At 37.5% G+C, this 24741-nt stretch overlaps 1 protein-coding gene across 5 annotated transcripts in view; it reads left to right on the forward strand.

The window, feature by feature from the left end:
• The window catches only part of LOC121736456 (segmentation protein cap'n'collar-like), a 127502-nt gene that overhangs the window by 75685 nt on the left and 27076 nt on the right, over nucleotides 1–24741 (forward strand). For all 5 annotated transcript variants that reach the window (XR_006037019.1, XM_042127650.1, XM_042127652.1 and 2 more), the window contains exons 8-11: nucleotides 21204–21367; nucleotides 21711–21799; nucleotides 22749–22828; nucleotides 24625–24733. Coding sequence is in view for 4 of the 5 variants with exons in the window: in XM_042127650.1 (XP_041983584.1) it covers nucleotides 21204–21367; nucleotides 21711–21799; nucleotides 22749–22828; nucleotides 24625–24733 (442 nt within the window). In the remaining variant the exon portion in view is untranslated. The remainder of the gene's footprint in view (nucleotides 1–21203; nucleotides 21368–21710; nucleotides 21800–22748; nucleotides 22829–24624; nucleotides 24734–24741) is intronic.

Here is a 24741-nt window from a genome sequence, read left to right on the forward strand (position 1 = left end):
AGACATTTTTTTTCTCATTTTTATTCATATTATACTTACTAGCTGTTACCCGCGACTTCGTCCGCGTCAACAAAATGTAAAATACATAGGTAAAAAATAAAAAAGTAAAAAAATGTCCTCCTCCTTTTTGGAAGTCGGTTAAAAAGTAGCCTAAGTTACTCCTTATTAAATCAGCTATCTGCCAATAAAAGTCCCGTCAAAATAGGTCCAGCCATTTCGGAGATTAGCCGAAACAAACAAACAGACAGACATACAGACAGACAAAAATTCTAAAAATTGTTATTTTGGTGTAAGTACCGTCTAAATATTCATATGCATATAGTAAAAAACGGTTATTTTAATGTTACAAACAGACACTCCAATTTTATTTATATGTATAGATGTATAAATACCAATTGACAAAGAAAATCTGTCGTTCTTAAAATTTGTCAGTTCTATTTCGCATTTCTACTCATGCTAAGCTCGTTGACGTTCTACAACGTTACGAATACGCACTCACCTTACATTGTGCTAGACTCTAGTCACTATAATATACTACAATGTATGTAGTAACTATACAATCTAATGCGTCGATGCTCGTTAGACAAATTGTCTTCTTTGTTCAACACTAAAGATCTCTTGAGAGAGATTTGCAGAGAGATTTCATTGAGCAAAGACAGTATAAAGCTTATGTACAGCGAAGCATCCCACGGCACTGTACTTTTTGTTAGGATTGCTGAACAGTTTTTGTTGAAATTTTGAAGTAAGGACTACACGGCAAAGGACATAGGATAGTTCGTGTTTAAATAATGTACGGTTTCTGAATTTCGGTCAAAGTAAGAAAATATGAGTATAAAGCTTCAAGTTGTCAACTGTGTTTTTGTAGACAAAACACATACTTGACGCTCCGCTTCGCCGTCGCCTAGTCGCGTAGGTTTGGCCTAAGCTTAAGGTTACGAAAATGTACTTACAGAGAAAAACGTGCATTCTTTCTTTGTTTTTAATTCATTTTATTCAGAAAACTTACTGCTAACCAGAAATTTTAAATTATAATTGGAACCAATTTTATAATTTCTACAAAGAACCCTAGTAATTAGTAATTATTGGATTTTTTCCAAGAATAACATAGAGGTTAATTCCAGTTAATTCCAAAATAAAAAGACACAAATCATGTTAGTTAAAGACTAGAACTGTTAGAGTCTAGCTGCTAGCATATTACATGCCAATTACAAAATAATCTCCCATTAGATGTTATGTTATTAAAGTTGGAGAAAAGTAAGACATTGCCGTTTATTTGCTAAATGTGTTTCTGTCAAGTTTATCCATACTGTAAATATTTTAAATTCGAAAGTGTATCTTAATAGTATGTCTATCTTTCTGCATGTGTTACCTTGCCGGGTATCATCGAAATTCTCATACATACGCAATACCAAAATCATTTTCTCATACGAAAATATTTAACATTTTTGAGTTATTTTTCAGCTTAAGATAGTAATTACCTAGGTTCCTGCGTAAAAATTTACTACGAAATATTTAAGCACTAAAAAATATATAAATTTACTACAAAATATTTAAACTTTAAAAAATATTTTGTAGTAATTTTTTACGCAGGAACCTTTTTTTTTTTAAGGAACCTAGGTAATTACTATTTTAAGCTGAAAAATAACTCATACATGTTTAATATTTTCGTATAAGAAAATGATTTCGGTATTACGTATGTATGAGAATTTCGATGGTACCCGGCCACCGTCATTTTTATGAAACTAAAGTTTTGTTGATTACAGAACCCTAAAACGGAACCCTAACGAGCTGATTTACGAGTAACATTGTCCTACAAATACATAAAACAATCCATATTTTAGGACCAACAATTCAAAGTATTAAATCATTTCTATCTCTGTTAGCTATCACTTTCGAGGTTTTTCGCAAATAAAAATGTTGTTCGTCTTATCAGAATGACGCTACTCACAAAAAATTTGCTTGATAGTAATAAAAAAAAATTGTTCTAGGGCTCCCGTACTATGAGCTAGGTATCAGTTCAGTATCAGTAAATTCCGCTATTTTCGGAATCAACAAAAAATGTTATAAACTTTACACACAATGTTTTTAAATTTTTACAAAAGTCTTAATTTTGGCCCTCGTCTCATGGCTGCGGCTGTAGTTTTGGGCAACAATGTCTAATCGTATGAGGCCGCTTTTTGTGCCTCGTCACAAGGCTCCGGCTGTAGTTTTGGGCGGTAATAAACTCGTGACCCACAAGTGAGTTAGCAGTACTCGGAACCGTACCGCGGATCTAGATTCAGGCCTCACTTTCTCCGCCGCCTTAACTACCCCCCTCGTAACGGTCCTCAAACTGCACTCAAATTGACCACCTCTCAAGGCCTTCAATGCTCAAACTGAACTTAAATTGAGCACCTTCAGCGCTCTGCGAAGGCAAAGGAGCTGCTCAATTTAAATTACAATGTTATGAATATTTCATATTTGTATAAATTCGAAAGTTGTCTGTCTTTTTTCTGTCTGTCTGTCTGTAACCTTTTCACGCGCAAACCGCTGAACCGATTTTGCTGTGGTATGTCCTAGGAAAGGACGAGGATACTTTTTATTCCGGAAAAATGTACAGTTACCTCGCAATAACCGAAGAGTTGCCAACGTAGTTGCCGGCGTCATGTGGTTAAACCTTTATAATATTAACAATTTTAGTGTCTTCTACCTCTTGACGTTTCACCTAAAGAATCGCCATATCCACATTATCTATAAATACATAGAAACCTATGAATTAGAATACTATGTTGACGCGGACGAAGTCGCGGGCAACAGCTAGTCCAAAATATGTAACGTAAATGGCAAAACAACATTGCCGGGTCAGCATAGGATTGAAACTCTGAAACAAAATATAATGACAGTCAAAAAATACACGGAATGAAGGATAGTACTCAAAACTTTCCGTCCAAAATTCGCTTTCGTTTTAAAATATCCTCCTTTCGTATCATACAATTTTAATCGATAATATACGCTCTATAGTAAACAAATAAATTTTCGATGAAAGTCGCCGGCACTGGAGAGCACCGTTACGGCGCATATATCGAATTTTCTCGTAGATCAATATGTACAGTAATGATCCATGGATCATTTGCGAGCGTCAATCATAGATCGACCACTTACGGGCCGTAAGTTGTTGTGCCGTAAGTAATTAACGTTATGGTGCTTTCGTCACACTTTTCTAACGTTTTAACCGACTACGAAGCTAAAGGTAATGTTTTTGGTAGTAGCACCTAACTAAACTACAGGTACAATTTAAACAGGAACCGAGCGACACGCGACAACTGCAGACGACATGTCGCGACACTACTGCAACTGGTTTCTATGTATTTCTATGAAATACCCTGCGCAGCTAGCGACACGAAGCTAGCGACAATTGTTCATACTTTAGGGCAGGGGTCACCAAATGGCTGACTGTTGTGTGCGGACCAAGCATGTTCGAAGATGATCTTCGCTCGTCTAGGGACTTCAACATCTCCAGGATTTAATGTCAATGTCAAGCTTGCACCAATATTTCACTCCAAACTTCAGTGAGATAATTAGCTACAAATGGTTACTTTACTCATTGATATTTAGTCTAAATACTTTACTCATTGATATTTAGTCTAAATAAATACCTATATAATTTTCGTAATTACCTTTGTTTAATAATAATTATTTTTTTTAAATAAAATGTATGGACCGCGAAGGTCATTTCATGTCTTAAAACGGACCCCGAGCGAAACTAATTGGTGTGCTTTAGGGTATGTATGGGTCCCCTATATCGAGTTTAATGTGAAAGTAGCAACACTGAAAGAGTAACTCTTTTTTACTTTTGTACGAAAAAAACCATGACGCTGGGGCGCTTGCCCGTACAAATCACAAAAAAATGTTGCTCTGTTATTGCTGCAACTTTTACAGTGGACTCATTATACCTACATAATATAAAATATTACCAAAGTATTATCTCTTTGTTTTGTTACACCCTGTATATTAAAAAAATATTCAGCTACTTTAAGGAAAATGAGAAGAAAAAATGTCAGCTCTTATAAAATGTCGGCCTGGCTGTCCCTGACTCTTGGGCCTAGTAAGCTCTGATTTAATAAGGAATTTGTTAAGTCACTTTTGACGTTTACATACTCAAAGCTTTCCATCGAATCCAATAACTGTAAGCGGTCTTAGGCCTATTAAAGTAAGAACATCCGGCAAAAACTTGACGAAAACGACTCAGCATCTCAAATTTTAGGTCAGGACTGACGTCAATGATACGTTTTTAACTTTTTTAATCATTTTAATGAAAATTTCGTTATTATGTAAATGAATAATTAAAGCTGCTAAAGTTGAAACGGTGAACAGGGGCACAAAGTTTCATATAAAGGTACCGCCGAAAATTCACTTGTAATGTAACATTATAGATTCGTATTTGAGCATTACATTACACGTGTAATGTAACATTCGTCTTTGCGCGTTCCATAGATAGTTACAAGTTGTATCAAGATATTTACACTTTATCATAAAAGGTGCGCGTTGTAATGCTCGACTCTGTAACGTTACATTACAAGCGAATGCTCCGGGTGAGGGAGCACCTTAAAATGACGTTTGTATGAAAATCTGTGCCTCGCCATATTGAATACGCCTTAGTAACTTCGTTACGCGGATATTTATCGCGCACGAACCGTGCATTTTTCCGGAATAGAAACTATCCTTTATCCTTTCTTGGGATTCAAAGTATTTTCATGCCAAATTTTATGTAAATCGGTTCAGCGGTTTGGGCGTGAAGAGGTAACATAATGTTATGGACTTTCCCGAAACTCAATGTATATCCATACTTAATTCCATCAAAATCGATTCAGTGGCCTAACAGTCAAAAGTAACATAGACAGAAAGATAGACTGAGGGCCGTTCCACACGACATATTTTTTGCGCACTGACGACACGCGTTTCTGATGCGCTTGTCTTCTGCGCGTTTTCATCGCGTTTTGGCAGATCATATAAAGTTTAAAACTTAGGCTTCCTTGCGTTTGCTAAGCGTTCAACTTGCGTTTGTATCGATACGAACGAGCGTAAAAACGTCGCGTGGAAGGGCCCTTATACACTTTCGCATTAACATCGCCCATACCAGCCCATACTAATAGTATGGGCTGGTATGGGCGCGATGATGTGATGATGATGATGATGCAGATCTAAATAAAGAATAATCAATCAGATGTTCATCCATATTCAAATTAATATTGAAGTAATTATTGGCATCGATGTTGTATAAATTATAGAGAGAATAAAGTTATAAAACATATAATTGTTAGTTTACCTAAGGCGCTTAAGATTGTTTGTTTTACCGTGCTCAAATAGCCTAAGTAGATTCGTTGTAGGTAATAGCCTAAGTAATATGGGACATAAAAAATCTAGCTATTTGCTCGGTATTCGATGAAACACGAATAAAATGACATTTTCTAAAAATGATTCCTAGCTAGATCGATTTATCGCCCCCGAAACCCCCTATATACTAAATTAATTCATATATATATATATATATATATATATATATATATATATATATATATATATATATATATATATATATATATATATATATATATATATATATATATATATATATATATATAAATATATATACAAGAATTGCTCGTTTTTAAGCCCCAATTTCACCAACGACTGTTAAAGTTAACGCTCGAATTAGTATCACGTTAGCTGTTTCGTTTTTCTTATGAATGAAAGAGAAGACATGACATTTTAACAAGCTGTTAACACTAACAGACGTTGGTGAAATTGGGGCTTAGGATATAAGATTAATCTACTCGTACCTACTCTTATTCTGACTCCTGACTATATTATATGAAAAAATGATTTTAGATTATTTTTGTCCATAATATTTTATTACTAGACAAATGTTTAATATTTTAAAAGAAAAAAATATTTACAATGTTTTAACCAAAAAACATGAGTATCAAATAGAATCAATGAAAGACTTCAACGCGCCCGCTGCGCGCGGCACTCGCCCCTCTCGTAGCACACTCGTAGCACTGAGCTTGGTTCTAATAAACTTGTAGCTTAGTTATAAATCTTATGAGATTATGTTCTGTTTACAATTCTTATAAGATTTGTTGAAATAATATAATCACTGATTAATGATTATACAATAATAATTCGTTTTGATTTAAGATCGTCGTGGACTTTAAAATTTAAGTTTTTGTGGTGCTTCGTGACTTCGATTAACGTTAACTAATTTGGATTCTACCAGTTTAGTTTTATTAACACTCAAGATGCGACCACAGCAGACTAGTCTAGCGACATACTCTCATCATAGGAACACTATAATTTAAATCTAGAACACTATTCTCGTACCATTAACGTCGCCTCAGTCGCTGGTTGTACGAGGAAACATACGAGTCTTCAATTCTATAATAATAATTATTAGGGATACTGTGGAGCGTGTCCGTAGCCAGAGTAGGTATTTAGGATGCCGCAGAACCCTTCATGGGCGAGTCCAACTCGCAATTGGCCACTTTTTTGTTTCTGTTCGAGCTATTAGAATCGGGACCACAGTTCAGCGTCTAGGTGTATCACATCGGTGTCGCGGTCAGTTTTGAGAGCGGCGTGCGGACGCATTTCTAATTACGAATTTGTGCGGAGAGCCGGGGGGGAGGTACGGGGGGGAGGGAGTCCCGTTAGCGCGAGACGATTTCACACTAGTGCTGCTCGTGTTACCAGTTTATACCTATTGGTAGAATTTTGTAGTTGCAATTGACAAGACTATACCAAAAGCTTTAACGGTTATAGAGCTGGTGAAATGGTTTTCTATTAGTTATACGAATAGGTAAAATTTAGAGGTTGGAATATAAATAATACCAAAAGTTTATACAATAAGGGGTATACGAAATGCCACACTAGTGGTGCTGCTCCGTGCAGGTCGCACCGAATTGTACTAATTGGTAGAATTAAGAGTTTAGAATATACCACATTATACCTACAAATAAATGTATCCATACTAATATTATAAATGCGAATGCCTGTCTGTCTGTTACCTCTTCACGCCCAAACCGTTGAACCGATTTAGCTGTTGGCATGGAGATACTTAGAGTCCCGGGAAAATGCACGGTTACCGCGCGGTAAACGAGTTGCTGGCGTCATCTAGTCAATAATAAGAGCACTGCAACAGCTGTAGGGACTGGACGGGAAGGAGGAAAAAACAAACACTGTTTTTAAGAAAGAAAAATTCTTAAGTTGTGGTGAAAGTATTTTTATAACCACATATATATGTAATTTGGAATTGTAAAGGAAGCTTACGGAATGTTAAAGAGTTTTCTGTGCTAAATGTGCGTAATAACCTCCTTCTTTTTAGAAGATTAAAAAGTATGTCATGTTCTAACTTTGCGAGGGTCTGGCTGGGTGTGACCAGTGGTATTACCATTGAAATTAGAATAGATTTTGAATCACGAATAAACTTTACAAGCACAAGATTCTTATCAGAATATTCTTATTCGTAAAACGTAAAATTCTAATTATTTACATCATATTTTTGCTGCCGTGAATATCTATTGAGGATGCCTGTGTATGGTAGAGACTATTTATATATGGTAGAGTATTTTGTAAGATTTATTTTAAAAAAGAACCTTTATTGAACTGAATAACACTAGAAATAACAATATAATCAAACCGTCGCAGAAAAGTCAGGGCTACAATTCTGCCTTCAGGGAAAAAAAATCAGACCCTCTCTGAAATCTACACATGTACCACTTTAATCTTACCACCATAAAAATAAGATCGAAGTCGGCAACGGTACGCGAGATGACACAGTTAGACGCCGGCGTAGCGGCGCGCGGACGTGCGCGAGCGCAGCATGTGATCACGCAGCCCCCGGCCACCGTGCAACAGGCCCCCGGGCCCCGTGCAATATTAGTGTAGACGAGTGCAATATTAGGTTAGACGAGTGCAATATTAGATTAGCCAAGTGCAATATTAGGTTAGCCGAGTGCAAGATTAGGTTAAGTGTTATGGATATATTTGAATACCAGGTAAGTTGTAATAAGGCTTCTATCAAAACTACCTGAACTGCATTCGGGTACTGTGTAATAGGCATCCGGCCCGTGCAATATTAGTGTAGCCAAGTGCTCGGGCGCTGCTCTCAAGCTTTAAGCTTAAGAGCAGATTAGCAAAGGCTTGCCGCCCGCGTCATAACAAAGTTTATGTAGAGCGAAAGCTTTTACATCCATCACAATAGAGGACGACATATTTATATGCTTGTTTTCATTAACCGCACCTTTACGTTAAGTATCCCTTAACCTACCTTAACTTACTATCAATATTATTAAGCGCTAAGTTTGACTTAAACAGTTTTCTCTAACCTAAGGCTAATGGACCCTAGTGGTATTTTAGGATATTTCTTATGACAGACATGTTTTATCAGCACATTTATGTCACCTGGATCTTCAGGTTCACTATAATGAAATGAATAATTTTTGATTATATGTGTCACCTCCTTAGACGCTAAGAATATTGGCAAAACGAAAGGGTTTTCAAAAACGCTAATCATAGAGTTAAGGGCGGTGTGGGACCCAGAAAAAATGGGCGCCTTGTGTAGAGGCTTGGGGGGTAATTTATTTCATCCGGATGCATTTTACCTAAATTGAAACAATGGGGGCGCTAAACAATTTGTTTTGTAAAACACAAAGTGGGCAGTAGACAAAATAAGTTTGGGAACCCCTGCTGTAAGCACTCAATATTTTAGTCAAGCAAAATATGTTTCCGTGCATTTACATAAAATATGCAAAAGTTCAAAAAACATCTCATTTCAGAAGATATCAAAGGATGTTCTGTTATGAGGCTTTCTAAACACTTAGCTCAAAACACTTTTTGTGCTAGAAAGTCTAGCATCTAGATTTACATAGTAAATGGATATATTGAAAAATCTAGACATAATTTAAATCAGGAATTTTATTTTAACAAACAAACTGCTATCTCTACTTTATAAATCAATAAATAAATTCTGATAAAAAAATTATAAAGTTTGAAGGGAATCGCCAGTGAGGGGTCTTGAACTCCTCCGTGGTCCAGTGGCTTAGAGCGTGGCTCTTGACTCGGAGATAGTGGGTTCTATTCCCGCGTTGAAAACATGTTATTTCCTAGTTTGGTTAGGACAATGCAGGCTGATCACCTGATTTTCTGACAAGTAAGCCCGAGATCCATGCGTCGGATGAGCATGTAAAAAGTCGGTCCTGCGCCTGATCTCTCGCCTGCAGTCGTGTCGGTCGTCCGTCCCACTAGGTTATGAAAGTAACAGGAATAGAGAGTGCCCTTGTGTACTGCGCACACACTTAGGCACTAAATGACTCCTGCGTAACTGGCCTGGTTACAATGAAGTCGGTCACCGTCACCGAAACCGGTGTGGGAGCTATTAATTAAAAAAAATTGGACCAATAATTTGGATAATGAACAAGGCCCTATGACCAAAAGAGAATCCGTTAGTACTATAGACCTTCCCTAAGTCTGCTCCTTATAACGCAGATACAGCCTACAGGCACCTTAACACTACGGAACTACAGGCCTTGGCGTACACGGCTCGGCACAAAAACCCTGGCGTTTTGACGAAACGACGAATAAACATATAGGTAGAGCCGCCTGATCCTGCTAAGCTGGGAGAATCAGAATTTTTACTTTATGTCAATGGCATAAAGGCATCCAGAGTTGTTGTGTCCAGAGTGTTTAATGCGGTCTACAGGAATCTCATGCCAAACTGTTCACGGTTTTCGGCTCATCAGTTGTATACAGTTCACGTTAGCCGCGTTAGACACGGAGGAAGTACGGCGCTGACGTCAGACGTAATTTGGCAGTTTTTACGTGGTATTGTGGCGGCTAATTATTAAATTACTGCCTGCCGAGACCTTGGGCCCGGGCCTTGGGTACGTAAACAAACCTGAACCAAAGTCCTATTGTCCAATTTGATGGCATTTATAAATATACGTTTGTAAATTGATAAATTCTTATCATGCGTGGCTTGTTGGAAGCAGTCGTCTTATAAGCTTTTTAACAAGACAAGTGGCAACACCACGACAATGTGAGTGTCTCAAAATATAGTTATACATTTAATTAGTGGGCTAGCATGAGTGCAAAGTAAGTATAATATACTTACTTAATGACAGGTAGGCACAGAAAGCCTCCAGCCAAAGTATTTTTAACATTTGATAGACATGCATTGCTACGATGGTTAAATACGCATCAGTATATAAATAAGTCTATGGTTAAACGCAAGCTAAGTGTACAGAAAAGCTAAGAAAGAATTGTCAGACTTTTTTTTTAAGTCGTGGCCTGTGGGTTAAGCCTTCTTAGTTCTTAGGGCCAACCCACACGTACCACAACCGCACCACGTGGTCGGGCGTATATTTCGTATTGTAAATAAATAAGACTGTTCACACGTACCACATTTTGCAGTCGTTGTCGACCACTTGTCATATGGTGTGGTTGTGGTACGTGTGGGTTGGCCCTAAAAACCTTTTCTGTATAGCGTCGAATATCCGAAATTCGGTAAAGAAAGTAGACTTACGAATTCTATTCTTAGATATTACAACTTTATAACCGTTTACACAGGTTTCTCACGGTCCTACATCGACGCGGTATTTCGTGGTCTTTTTAATTAAATTATTTATGAGAGAGAGAAAGTGGCTGAAATATGACGACTCATTTTTTAGCACCTCGAGAAAATTCGTCGCACGCGCTCGTCGTAAAATGTGATAGATTCTTAAATTACAGATGTCAGAAATCTTAGCGGTATTCGTATTAAGGTGTATACTTAGTTATATAGCTTAAGGTGACGCCGCGTTAAAGTAAAAAAACTCCTCTCCCAGAATTTCAGGCAGCGCCCGCGCCTAAGCCTACTGAAGCCCAACTTAGGTTGTCATAAAAGTCGTACCGTTTCGACACTAATCATCCTCTAGAAGTAGTTATAATTACCGCAATCGCGTGCGACAAAGTGGCCCGCGGTGTGTAATTTGGTCCCACCTTGAGCCGGCGCAAGGTCGCGTATGTTTCCTACCACACATGTAATCAGCGCGACACTGTGCCTCCGAGAGAGAATACTGTAAAGTGTAAACGTAGCATGGCATGGCTGCATGGTAAAAAATGAAGAGCTAATAGACAAAGAAACACTCAGAGACATTCTTTAATTTAAGAAAGAGTTTGATAGAAATTGTGTTGAGTTTATGTCAAAAACTTCGAAAAATTAACAAGAAAAGTAATAAATTTTCTCTGACTTTGCATGCTGAGAACAAAAGAATTGGGAGAAATAGAAACACTGCTTTATCCTAAAATGAAAGATTTTTGATTCTGTCACTTCATCTATTCTTCCCTAGAAAGCAATCTTTTCGTTTGACTTTAGTGTAACTAGAGGTTAAGGTTTTTGTTACGTAGCTCATAACTACGTGTAGCTCAATTTGATTCCATACCTTACCCATAAACACCCATAAATGTCCTAAACGCCGGGATATTCTGCTATTTGCTCCTAGTATCCCACCAGAATAGCCATAATCTCTTATCAGTTATCAGATTTCACGCAGATGAAAAGTAACATCGCGAACTCAATTCTACCTGTCATTCGACCATTTCTGGTCAGTACTAATTACCTGATCACAATCAGTTCCCATACTTGTCACCTGATAATATCTAAGCGGCCGCCATGTTGGAATTTTATTTTTGATTTATGGCAACACCGGGCGAAAGTTGGCGCCAATTGACACGGCTATAAAATGGCGGCACGCGTCAAATTAAACGACAATATTAACATGTGTAATTAAGATATCAATCAAATTCAAATTAAATTTTAACGTCATAATTAGTCGTCTCCAATCCGAATTTTTCGAGTGTTACGGCCACACTCAGATGGATTTGATAATAATTATTATTTAACTTCGATTTAATGAACATTTTGACATAGACTTTTGGATATATTTTCTTCCAAACGCCTCATTAAATTATTTAACACCTATATACCAGCGATACCATCGTTGGAATCGCAGACACAATAGATTTTCAATTGTTATACGGCAGCCGGCTGCCGCTTGGGGATTCATGGGTGTAGGAATGATAAGTGTCTCTGAGAACTGCCTATAAAGCTTATCTTTTACAATTCAAGTTTGTCTTAATTCTTAGTTTTTTTAAACCCCCTTGGGCGTGGAATTTTGAAAAATTGTTACGTCAAAATTGAAATTAAAAAATATATAATATTATATATTTGACGTGGGAGAGCCATGCTTCGGTAAGAATGGGCCGCTTGCGCTGTGTTTCGCCGAATGAGTGAGTTTACCGGTGGCCCAATCCCCTACCCAAGTTGGCCTTTTCCCTTCACTACCCTCTCCTATTTCCTTCCCTACCCTCCCGTATACCCTTCCCTACCCTCCCCTATTACCCTATTCCCTCTTAAAAGGCCGGCAACACACCTGCAGCTCTTCGAATGTTGCGAGTGTCCATGGGCGACGGAAGTTGCTTTCCATCAGGTGACCCGTTTGCTCGTTTGCCCCCTATATTTCATTAAAAAAAAATTGACATCATAATATTAAACATATTTTTAATTTATAGCTCTAACGGTTTGATTTTTGCGTTAATCTATCAGTCGATCAGCTTTAAAAAAATAGATTTGGAATTCTCAAACAAAACCTTGCCTAGTAACTGTGCCCTATAGCGTGACAGACAAATAGAAAACGGAATGTTTTTAATTTGGTATGATTAATATGCCGACCGGTTGGCGGACGTCATAGAGCAGCCATACTCAACTTGCGGCCCGCGACCGCATGCGGCTCGCAGGAACTTTATCAGTGGCACGCGTGAAGTTAAAGATAATAATTGTGAAGATGAATGGGCAATTGAATATTTTTAATCTCGCCAAATTTTTTTAGTTTAATTATAATTTGTAACTACTTTCATTTTTTGTCATTTAATCGTTAATTTTTAACGTTTTTTTAACCCTAAAAAATTTTGCTTGCTGCCCGCGAGTCGCGACAACCAAAACCCGATAGTGAGCCGCATAAGGTTGAGTACCGCTGTCATGGAGGTATTTATGGGGCCGTCAAAAGTATAGTTTATTGGCGATTATGCCTATTTGTTCTCGGCACCGTTCTTAGTGTGATATATATGTTCGTTCGACCTCGGGGAAATGACAAGTAGCTGGCTGACAATTTCTCTTTTTTTGGTTGTTTAATTAATAAATAGTTGTTTTTTTGGTTGTATAATTAATAATTAAAAATAGTTGTATAATTAATAATTTTGGTTGTATTTTTAACGTTTTTCGTTAATTAATGTACCTATTTACTAGATTTTTTTTACGGAACTACGTTATTTGGTTGGGTTATCGAGTCAATGTCGCGGTCGTGATCTGTGGGTCAGTGTCTGTATCTGTAATTAATGAAATAAAAAATAAAATAAAATCTGTGATCTGTTGGATGTGCTTAATTAACTTGACCAATTTACTTACCTATAGGTACGTCCGCCATCTGCCTAAGAATTAATTTCTATGATAGTACTTGAAAAATATGGCGCACAGCTTGTGTCTTAAAACGAATCGTGCTAACATGCTTTAAGCCTAATAAGCTTTCGTACTACTGTGAAGTTTCAGTGTTAGATAAGTCTGATTTAAAGGACACGGTAGCTACTCTACTATAATGTTAAACTATGGTAGCAAAGTACACTTAAAACTGGTGCATAAAAATGGCGAAAAATTCTTCCAGTGTAAGATAGTATAGCCCATTTGTCGAGGCTATATTTTATCACGCTAAAACTAATAGGAACGAAGAAATAGAGGAAAATGTAGAAAAAAGGGAAATTATTTGAAATTGCTTATTATTTTTAGGAACTATTGGAGCAATTTTTATGTTATTTGGCACACATGAATAATAATAATAATATCTATGGACGCTTCACACCACGTCAGTCTGGCCCCGTGCTAAGTACCTAAAGGACTTGTGTTACAGGTACCAGACAACGGAAATATATTTAATACTTTTATACTATACATATATTTAAGATTTTTATTATATCATACACATATTTAATACACATCCAGACCCGGGAACATTGAAAACTTTTTGTTCCGTCGGCGGGATTCGAACCCGCGACCCCCGGCTTGAGCTACCGATGCGCTCACCACTGAGCCACAGAGGTCGTCAAACCATGTGAAGGGGCATATGGCTATTTTTTGCGGAAAAATGTACGGTTGAAATGAAATTCCTAAATTACGCGGGCAAAGCCTCGCGTAACATCTAGTAAATAACATAGATATTGTACTGTATGTTATTATACTATGTAAACGCCGTAAGCTCTACATCGGCTCGTGCGACTGCACAAACACTACTCGCTACTCACTAGGTATGCTCAAACAAGTGCAAAACCAACACAGCTTTCCACCTAACGGGGAAACCGTTTTTTGGGCTGTTTGCACTGATCTCCGGCGCTATTACTGTTTAAAAAACAAACGTTTTTTGTTTGGCAACACTGACGTTCTAATTTTAAAATTCGATGACACGCGTTGAGTTTTTTTTTTCAAGTGTCTTTGACTAGCAGTGCGGCGTGCGTAAATAAGGAAACATACCTACACAATATACATATCCTATCATAATATAATAAATCTTGTAAAAAAACTAAAGGCCTAAACTAAAGTCTTAAGGTTTTTTTTACAAAATTTGATAAAGTATACGCTCGCTAAGTAAATAAGGGAACATACCCGTATTACGTGATTTGTTTTAGCGATGAAGGAAGTCTCTTCAAAGCACTCATTTTAAGGAGAGTCGTAACTAGTTAAGTTATCTAGTTAAGTTATTATAACAACCGTATTTAAATTAAAAAAATAGCTACGTCATTTTATTTCGCACTTGAGTTCTGTATTGCGACTTTTATTATATGAGGCATAAAATTCGGAATGGCCGTCTTATTCGACTTTCTGCAGACCACACGCTCGTGACCCGGTTTAGATCACAACCTGATCCGGAAACCAAAAACATTTACAGTAGGGAATGGGCTTAAATACAGTCCGTCAAGAAACAGTAGACGCAGTACAAAATTTTCTAAACGTAATCATGCTCAAAAGGTGGTTTTTCCCTTTGTATTTCCACAGAGAACGCTTATACACTTTAAATATACCTTGCACATTTTTATCTCTATTTAATAAGGTTTTCATATTTTTTATGTCATTGCAAAATTGTGTACAGCGTTTATTCTTTTTTGACAAGCTGGCAAATATGCCTGCTACTTGTACCTGTTGAAACGAAGAAACTCAACAATAAACTAACGTATAGTCCGTCAAGAAAGTGAAGAAATTAAAAAGTGGCATCATCGTAGTGTCATCCCTTTTTTCTTAGATTGATTTGAAAAAAATATACAAAATATGAGAAAACAACTACTTTACCGTAGTAAAAAGTAGTCCGTCACAAACATCTCTAGAACAAATACTGAGTAACAACATAAAATTATAAGAAAATGGGTCCAACAAGGTTTATGACTTTACATGAAAATGATAGTAATATTACTCTATCTGTCAGATAAGTTGTCCACTACTTATCAGTAGGTAAGTGGTGAAACAGGCTCTTAAATACTTTATAAGCAATTTAATGAAATAGCATATTAATTTTAAATTTAAAAAAAGGTTTCGTTCAATTTATTGTTCAAGTTTTGTAGGTGTTAACGGCGAGACGTTTTAACAGCTCCATAAAAACACTAAAAGTGACCAAATTACCTAGACCACTGTAAAACCTTATCGCGACCATCAGACAGATTGTTATTATAATATACGGCCATTGGCCACCATTTGCATTGACGTAGTTTAACATACATACAAATTGACAAAAAATCAGCCATGGACGAGCCGTACTCGCGCACGAATCGTACCATTCGGTTCCGTGGCATTTATTTGATATCGAGCAAAAATTGCCAATGATGTTTTTGTATGAGAGCCTCCCAACATATTTATTTTATTATCAATGAAGAAATATAAAAGTGTTGGTATTCTTAATATCCAGCAAAAAAGGCAAAAAAATATAAATAGTTGTATGGTAGAGCCTCTCTTAAAATATTTGTTTTATTTTCTTTTTAGTATTTGTTGTTAACGCGGCAACAGATTTATTTTTATTAATTGTGAAAATTTCAACTGCCTACGTGCGGAACCCTAAAAAATATTTATCGCTGACAGGTCCCTTATGATAAAAATATATCCATTCTATAAATAGACAAACGAGATTTGGCTTGGCCAGTTTTGTCGATGTTATTTTTAGATTCAAACTAACAACGCAACAGTTCAGAGGTACTGGAGCCTAAAGCTGACCGCACATTTGTCAGCACCGTACGCGCCGTACGCGTCGAACGCACCGCATAGTACACGAAATGCGGCGCGTGCGTAAAATGTGCGATCAGTCAGACAATGTGATCAGCCTACCTTGTCCAAACCAAACTTGGAAATAACATCTTTCCAACGCGTTACAAACCTACTGGACCACCGAGGCGTAATTCTTTGTATGAAACTACGGCAAGACACATATCGGAACCGCATGGTTAATGTATAAGTTGGAACCGAGCGACACGCGACAACTGCAGAGGACGTGTCGTCGCGACACTACTGTTATCTATGTATTTCTATGAATAAGTGTCGCCAGCTTCGTGTCAGCTACGGATAGTATTTCATAGAAATACATAGAAACCAGTTGTGTCGCGACGACACGTCGCGGTCGTCTGGACAGCAGTTGTCGCGTGTCGCTCGGTTCCAACTTGTACCTTTCTCGTCCCATTCTGCAGTACTCGTTGTAATACGGTAACGATCCCTTTCCGAGCCGATGTGTGCTGCGACCTTAAGCCTAATAGTTTGGATCGTGCCTTCTCTTTCGTTAATAGGAAGTCCGAGGAAGACGAAATGCTTCATATATTTTAAAAATTGTTTCTCAGCTTTAAGTGGTGTTATTATATAATATCGTGTTGTGTTGTGATGTTGTGTTCATATATTTAGGAATATAGTTCTATAAGGTAGTCTATTTTTAGTCCGTTCTGTATTCCGTTTAGTTTAACACCTCACAAACTCAAACTCAAATTTTTTATTCAGAATATTTTTTTTTAAATGTTCTCTGAAAGTCTACATGATGCCTACCACCGGTTCGGGAACTAGCCCGGCGAGAAGAACCGGCGTAAGAAACTCGCACGGGGCCAAAAAAAATTAATCTTTTAAAATAAGGTTTTAAAATCTATCCATGATAGACAAAAAAAATTGAAAATCTATCTATTGGGTCTGCGATTGGGTATCGCAGACACAATAGATTTTCAATTGTTGATTGATTGATTGATGGATTAAATTCAACTAAAATTGCTATTCTATTTTTTTTAATATGGCGTTACGACAATACGAGTGATACGACTTACGGCTTCTAACTGGGCCCCCAGGCCCTAGACGATAAATTTTATTGTGCAACATCATTGAACACTTTATTTGACAATAAGATTGAAAGGCGTTCAATATCAAACCTAGACCGTCAATAATATTGCACAATACATGATATTACACAAAAAACTTAAGCTTAAACCATAGTGTCAAGTAAAAGTGAGAAAAAAAAGCAAAATCTTCAATCAAAACAAAATATTATGTGTAATTTCTTTACCGTGCAGTAAATAGGTAACAGTTCAATGATGAAAAACTCAAAGCAGATATGTTACTACCGCGCGCGTTGTGAAGATTCAAATACGGCCCAATTGGGCCGTCTGTTGTTTAGTCTGCATCGAGTGCAGTCACGAACGTGCTGCGTCTTGTCTTACCTAAATAAATTGAAAATGACGTCGTGCGTGTACCAATTATGACTCGAAAGTAAACAAAACACATGGAATCTCTTACCACATGTCTTGATTGCAATAAATACCTCGATTATTTACATTTTCAATTATTTTTTAGAACAATCTGGAAAAAATCGAATTTTCGTCATAGCTCAGGCGAAGAAAGAGACAGCGATACGATTCGACGTTTAAAAATAGAAATGTCTCTTTTATGTAAATGGTTTTTCGTATCTTTTGTTTCTGTCAAATTTGTCAATGTATGCAATTTTGAATTTGAAAATTGTTCGGAAGAGATTTAACCCATCAAGCCCCATAAGCTCACCGGTGAGCGAGACACAATAGAATAACAATAGATTTCCAAGAATCCACGATCGAAAGATTAAGCCGGAAAATAGTATGGACGTAACATATCTGTATAAGTAGAATATCATTGTAACAGTTTATATCCTCTTTGATAGGCTAGTGTCATTTGGACCATTATTGTTATTGATATTTAGATCAAAACGATTTTTGAGTTTCACATACTAAACTATTAATATGAACCGTTAACTCTGTTCCAATAAGCAAGCAATTTATATGACCTCTCGGGGCGCAAATATTTTACTTATCTCCGCTTTCCATTTTACGATACAAATGTTATACTTTGCCGTTTTATTACTGTGTTTATGACACATGTATCGAACATCGAACTAATAATATTAGTTCGATTATTACATATTTATGCTTAATTCTGTCAAGTATAGAAAAGAAAGCGTGGAATATTGCATAAAGTCAAATATTTTCTAACTTAAGAGGATTCCACACCGCCATTTTTCCCATACAAACGCTGTCCCCTGTTTCCTCCCTGGATAATGCTAGTAGAGTTATAATTTTTTTCCTGAATATCTACGGCCACTAATACAATGTCCCTATGTTTTCCTTTTTTTCATAATTTAATTATTAAATAAGATATGAACGTTCAAAAACCCAAAAAAATGGCCAGATTTTCCACTGTGTTCAAACGTTCAGAAAACAGATTTGGATAGATTATACAAAAAAAGCAAAACATAGGAACACAGCTCAAGCCTTTTTTTAATCTTTAATGAAAAAAGTACTTAAATCAGTTAAGTTTTGGAGAAGGAATCAGGGGACAACGAATCGTTGATTTTCTGGATTTTCTGCAGTTGTCTCTATCGCGTTCTGCGGTATAGGCTTGAGGTAAGGGAGACAGCTATAGATATTACACGTACTTTTTTTTCATTTCTCTAGCTGCTGTGGTATCCTCTTAAAGTCCCGTTATAATATGTGATTTATTATGTCGTTTTGCAATTTATCAATTTTGTTTACATATATTTTATTGAAGTAAAAATATTTTTTTGAGAATTTAGGCTTAACGATGTTTACTCTGTTTCTCTGTTTGTAATATTGACAGAAACGTTGTCAAACGTCGAACAAAACTTATTGTTCACTGTCGGCACCATAAAGTTAATATACCTAGCGGAATAGAGAAACAAAGGCCTGAGCAAGAGAGATGTCACTATTAGTAACACTGCGTGGTAAAAAGAGACTTGTGATACATGACAGCAGCACTCTTTTTTGACGTCCAGTCGGCACGTGCCGCAAGTTGACAATTTAATCTCATAGAATTCATGTTCAATCATGCTTGTGTAAGTGTATGTACGTACACTTATTTTTTACACAGATGAAAAACAATTTTGGTTACGTTTGACAGCTCGAGATTGTTGCTCTATTCCGCTAGGTATATTAACTTTATGGTCTGCACTCTGCGCTGGTGCTGCCTCTGGCGTGAAAACATTGCAGTAAAATGTCCTATTGTTATCAATCATCATGATTGCGAAGCCGTCTAAGTCGATCATGGGTAGCTGACGAATATTTATTTGTTTAATATTCAAATATGTTTTGACTCAGCCAAGCAAAAGCGCTAGCAAATAGACAAAACAGAACTCTTAACAAAGTTTTCAGAAACTGAAACCATAGATTACTTTAATTACTAATAATAATAATACCTCCCACACTCGTTTCGGTTTCAATGAAACCGGACCAGTTACGCATGAGTAATTTACAGTTCCCATGTGTGTGCGCAGTACATCAAGAGCACTCTCTATTCCTTTACTCTGATAACCCACGACGACCGACACGACTGGTGAGAGATCAGGCGCAGGACCGACTTTTTACATGCCCATCCGACGCATGGATCATCTTACTTGTCTTACTAGTTACTAGTACTTAATACAGTTAGTGTGATTGGGGAATTGGCCAGATGTATCGAAATATCACAGGCGCGTGCGAACAACATGACAGTTATCGTCAACACATAGACTGTTGAGTGTTGACTCAATACTGTTTAGGCTTTCCAATCTTTACAACTCTGGAATCGGAAAGTTTAGAGTGGCGGAATTAGAATTGATCACTTGAAACTTAAGGGCCGCGCTACACCGGAATGGCAGCGGCGAGGCGAGCACTTCGTTATTGTAATACATATTAACTAAAATTTATCTTCATTATACTTATATAATATTTATCTTCATGTTGACGACCTCTGTGGCTTAGTGGTGAGCGCGTTGGTAACTCAAGCCGGGGGTCGCGGGTTCGAATCCCGCCGACGGAACAAAAAGTTTTTCAAAGTTCCTGGGTCATGGATGTGTATTAAATATGTGTATCATATAATAAAAAATCTTAAATATATGTATAGTATAAAAAGTATTAAATATATATCCGTTGTCTGGTACCTGTAACACAAGTCCTTCAGGTACTTACCACGGGGCCAGACTGACGTGGTGTGAAGCGTCGATAGATATTATTATTATATATTATTATTATTGTAATACATAATATCGCTTGAAAAATCTACGGCCGCCCGTGGCCGCGATTTCTCAAGCGATACTATGTATTACAATAGTGAAGATAAAATTTAAAATCATATGACACTGAAAATGCTCGCCTCGCCGCTGCCATAGTACCTACTGATGATGTCTAGTTTTGTCCCGACTGTATTTCATTGAAGAAAGGAGAATATTCCCCTCTCTGTCGCGCGCCGAAAATGTATGCAACCCGTTTTTTTTCTGTGACCATAGACTACATAGTACCATCGAAGAAATTGATTCATAGGCCTACATCATTTGGTCGGACTATGTCATTTCAATGTTAGTCGTGACTCGTGATCTGCCGGCAGGATTTGACATAACACGAATCAACTTCTCTGATAGTATACAATCTACTAAAACATCTGATTCTAAAATATTTCTTTTTTCGCTTATTTTGTAATTTGGATTAAAAAAACTCGCGTCAGGACAAAAGTAGAATATTCCACCATCTATAAATAAAATGTATGCATAATGCAAACCGTATTTAGCCTCTGTACATAAACTAAATACCATAGACTAACGTGTCTCTCTCTATTCCAGTCGCTGATGCGCTCCATGTCCGTGGAGCAGCGGTGGCAGGACCTGGCGTCGCTGCTGACGATCCCCCCGCCGCCGGACCAGTACCAGCACTACCACCAGCACCCCCACCCTCATCCCCACCCCCACCCCCATCCCCATCCCCACGCGCATCATCATAATATCAGGTGAGGAGGATCTGCTACTGAAAACTGTAATGTTGGCTGTCAGAATGCAATCGTCAATTTTACTGTCGCAGCCAGATGTCACATCTGTTCAATAGCAATATACTTAATTAGCTCTTACTCACTGGAGACACAACTGTCTTTCTTTTTTGGACATCCTGACTGCAATAAAAATATTTTTTCGTATACAGTGTGCATCTCCATGTACATATTTATTTGCGTGTCTTAATCGCGAGCCTTAAAATTTACGAAGGCAACTTGCAAAGCCTTGCGTGTTTCATAACGCTTTCAAAACGTAATATTTTAAATGTAACACTTTTGCTAAGAATCACATTCTATATTCCAGCCCTCACGGCGCGGCGGGCGCGGCGTACGCGGGCAACTACCACGCCCCCCTCCCGCCCGTGCCCGACCAGAAACCACATGAGGCCTACGGTGAGTAAAGCAGGGTTATGACAAATCGATGTAGTTGAGGATCAGAAACACACATCCGTAACGCTCTACAGTTCTTAAAATATCCGCAGACTTAGAAAAAGGGTAAAGAAAGATTTATCCCGGAAAAAATGTACGGTATAGGTAATGTTTTCTTGAGACTGTTTGGACTTTCCAAAATTGACTTTTCCGGAATCGGAAAAGTTTCTTGAAATGAACGAATTATAATTATCCATATTGTCTGGAAAGGACATAGGATAGTTATTATGTCGGAAAATGTATGATCCTCGCGCGGTAAAAGGCTGTAGGATTATTAATATTAAGGTTGGGTTGCACCAGAGGCGTGGTTAAAGTTAAAGTTATGGTTATAGTTAAGGCTAATTTATTTATTTTATTTTTATTTATTTATTTATTTATAACAGGCTACATAGGCCCATACAATATATACCTTAATGACTAACATACATATAAATTATATACACTTAATAACTACACTTTATCACGAGTTATCGGCGACGTGACGCGCGCTTCATTCTGGAGTCTTCCCCGGAACCTTATATATATAACCTTAAATTTAACTTTAACCTTAACTTTGACCACAGAATTTGACGGAAGACGTTGCTGGTCCGACAAGGCTTTATAAGAACGTGGGCGGGGGCGCTGCTGGTAAAGGAGAACTGTCAAAAATGGCGTTTTTGTACGATGACAGCGTTAGTTCCTTTTTTCGCCACGTGCATTTAAAGGCTTGTCGAGCTCTATGGTTATGATTAAATATGGCGTCTTGATGGCGTCCAATTTTTAACTTTAACAAAAGATTTGACAATTTGCATTGTACTTAAAGTTAAAGTTGTAGTTAAAGTTACAGTTATAGTTAAAGTAAGTTGGTGCAACCCACCCTTAATATACGAAGTAAGTCAGCCTGTATCTGTTTTTCATAATAATTTTATTGTAGGTGCAGCGGCGCCGCTAGAGGGCGCGTACAAGGTGGAGTCTGCGCACCATCCGCAGCAGCACGACCCACTCTACTATCAGGTATGAACACGAATATGGTATGACACTATCAGAGAAGTAGATACAGGCAGATGGAGGACCAAGCCTAGGCGACAGATCACGATTAACATTGAATTGACATAACCCGATCAAATGACGGAGGTCCGTCATCTGCCTACGACTCAATATGGGTTGTTGAAATTCTTTTTGCTACCAGGTGCCGCCACGTAGCCTAATCTTGTTAAATAGACATAATATTATCTATAAAACACACGGATAGCAGTTAGAAACAGACTGACGTTTATTGACGTATAAGTAAATTTTCAATGTGCTTAACTAGATGGCGCTACCAGTATCATTTTACTTATTAATATTATTTAGATACAACAAAAATTACATTATCGTGACACATGACAGCTATATCGTGTCATATGTCAGCAGTCTGACACGATAGACCCGACGGCCGACGGCTACATCGCGGCACCTGGTGGCAAATAGAATTTCAACAATCCTCATTGTGAATTATCATCTACCCTTTTACTATAAGAAGATCCACACAAAGTATTGACGTAACAGAACGGTAGTCCACTCAATTTAGCCCGATACTATGATAAAATACAGACGTTTCACAATGTTTTTTCCTTCTCCGTCAAGTAACTTTTACAACGTATCAGACATTGTATAACTATAAAGTTCATGTGCGGTGCCGATCTTTTTCAAAATTTCTAAACATACTTACAAATAAAACTAAGTAAATAGTTCCTAGATTTGAGATTTGAAGTCTAGTTGGGTATAATTGAATGTACGTTAGAAAGTTTCAAAATTATTAGTTAGGAAGGCAATTATTATTGATGATGTTGCAATTTAGAAGAAGATGCATTATTTGTTATTACTAACGCCATCTATGTACGGAAAAAGCATCACTTTAATCTAGTAAGTATCACAAAATTCGTTTTAAAAATGGGAATTTAATTTCAATTTGCTGTCTGTTCGTACGTCTGTTATCGCGTATTACCATTCACCAGGGTGAAAACCAGCCCACATCTGGCCCATTAGCATGGCCACAGTAGAAATTGGAAAGTATAGAAACACTGTGGAGATAAACTAAAGGTACCGTTCCGATCTTTACCGTGGCTAACCGCGACTGACACAAATCAAATAAAATCCGACTTTATGACATAGACTATTATAGTCTAAAAAATCAAATAAAATCCTACTTTACGACATACTTACACTATATTCTATAATCTATGTCATAAAGTGGCATTTTATTTTATTTTTTGTCGGTCGCGGTTAGCCGCGGTAAAGACCGAAACGGTACCTTCAGTTTATCTCCACAGTGTTTCTACTTTCGCATTTCCACGGTGGCCATGCTAAAGGGGCAGGTGTATCTCCCTAACTGATATAAGACATTATTTGAACCCAGATAATGTATTTCTATTGTAACTCAGCACTCTATTCTATAACAGCAATCACTAAAAACTGAACAAAATAAATATTCAAGTACTCCAACAAACGGTTTTTAGTTAAGGTTCAGTTTTAAAACGTTTGTTGAAGCATGGCTAGCTTAATTTCGACTTCAAGTGTCTAAACACACTAGGCCTAAGTTACGCGGCGTAAATTCCGCATGATTACGCCCGCAATGTATTTTAAATTGCCGATGACACACTATTCCGTCGCGTTCCATCCGTATATTGTATGCGTTTGACATTGCGGACGTAATCATGCGGAATTTACGCCGCGTAACTTCGGTCTAGTGTGTTTGGAGTTTAGACACTTACAGATAGTATATAATATGGTGGTGCGTTACAGATGTATAATGTAATGTATAATCTCAGAACTCGGCCGGTGCGGGCGGGGGGGAGATGGCGCCGGCGCAGGACGGCTTCCTGCAGTCCATACTCAACGACGAGGACCTGCAGCTCATGGACATGGCCATGAACGAGGGTGAGTAC

Source organism: Aricia agestis, chromosome 19 (assembly GCF_905147365.1).
Source record: "Aricia agestis chromosome 19, ilAriAges1.1, whole genome shotgun sequence".
NCBI classification, from domain to species: Eukaryota; Metazoa; Arthropoda; class Insecta; order Lepidoptera; family Lycaenidae; genus Aricia; species Aricia agestis.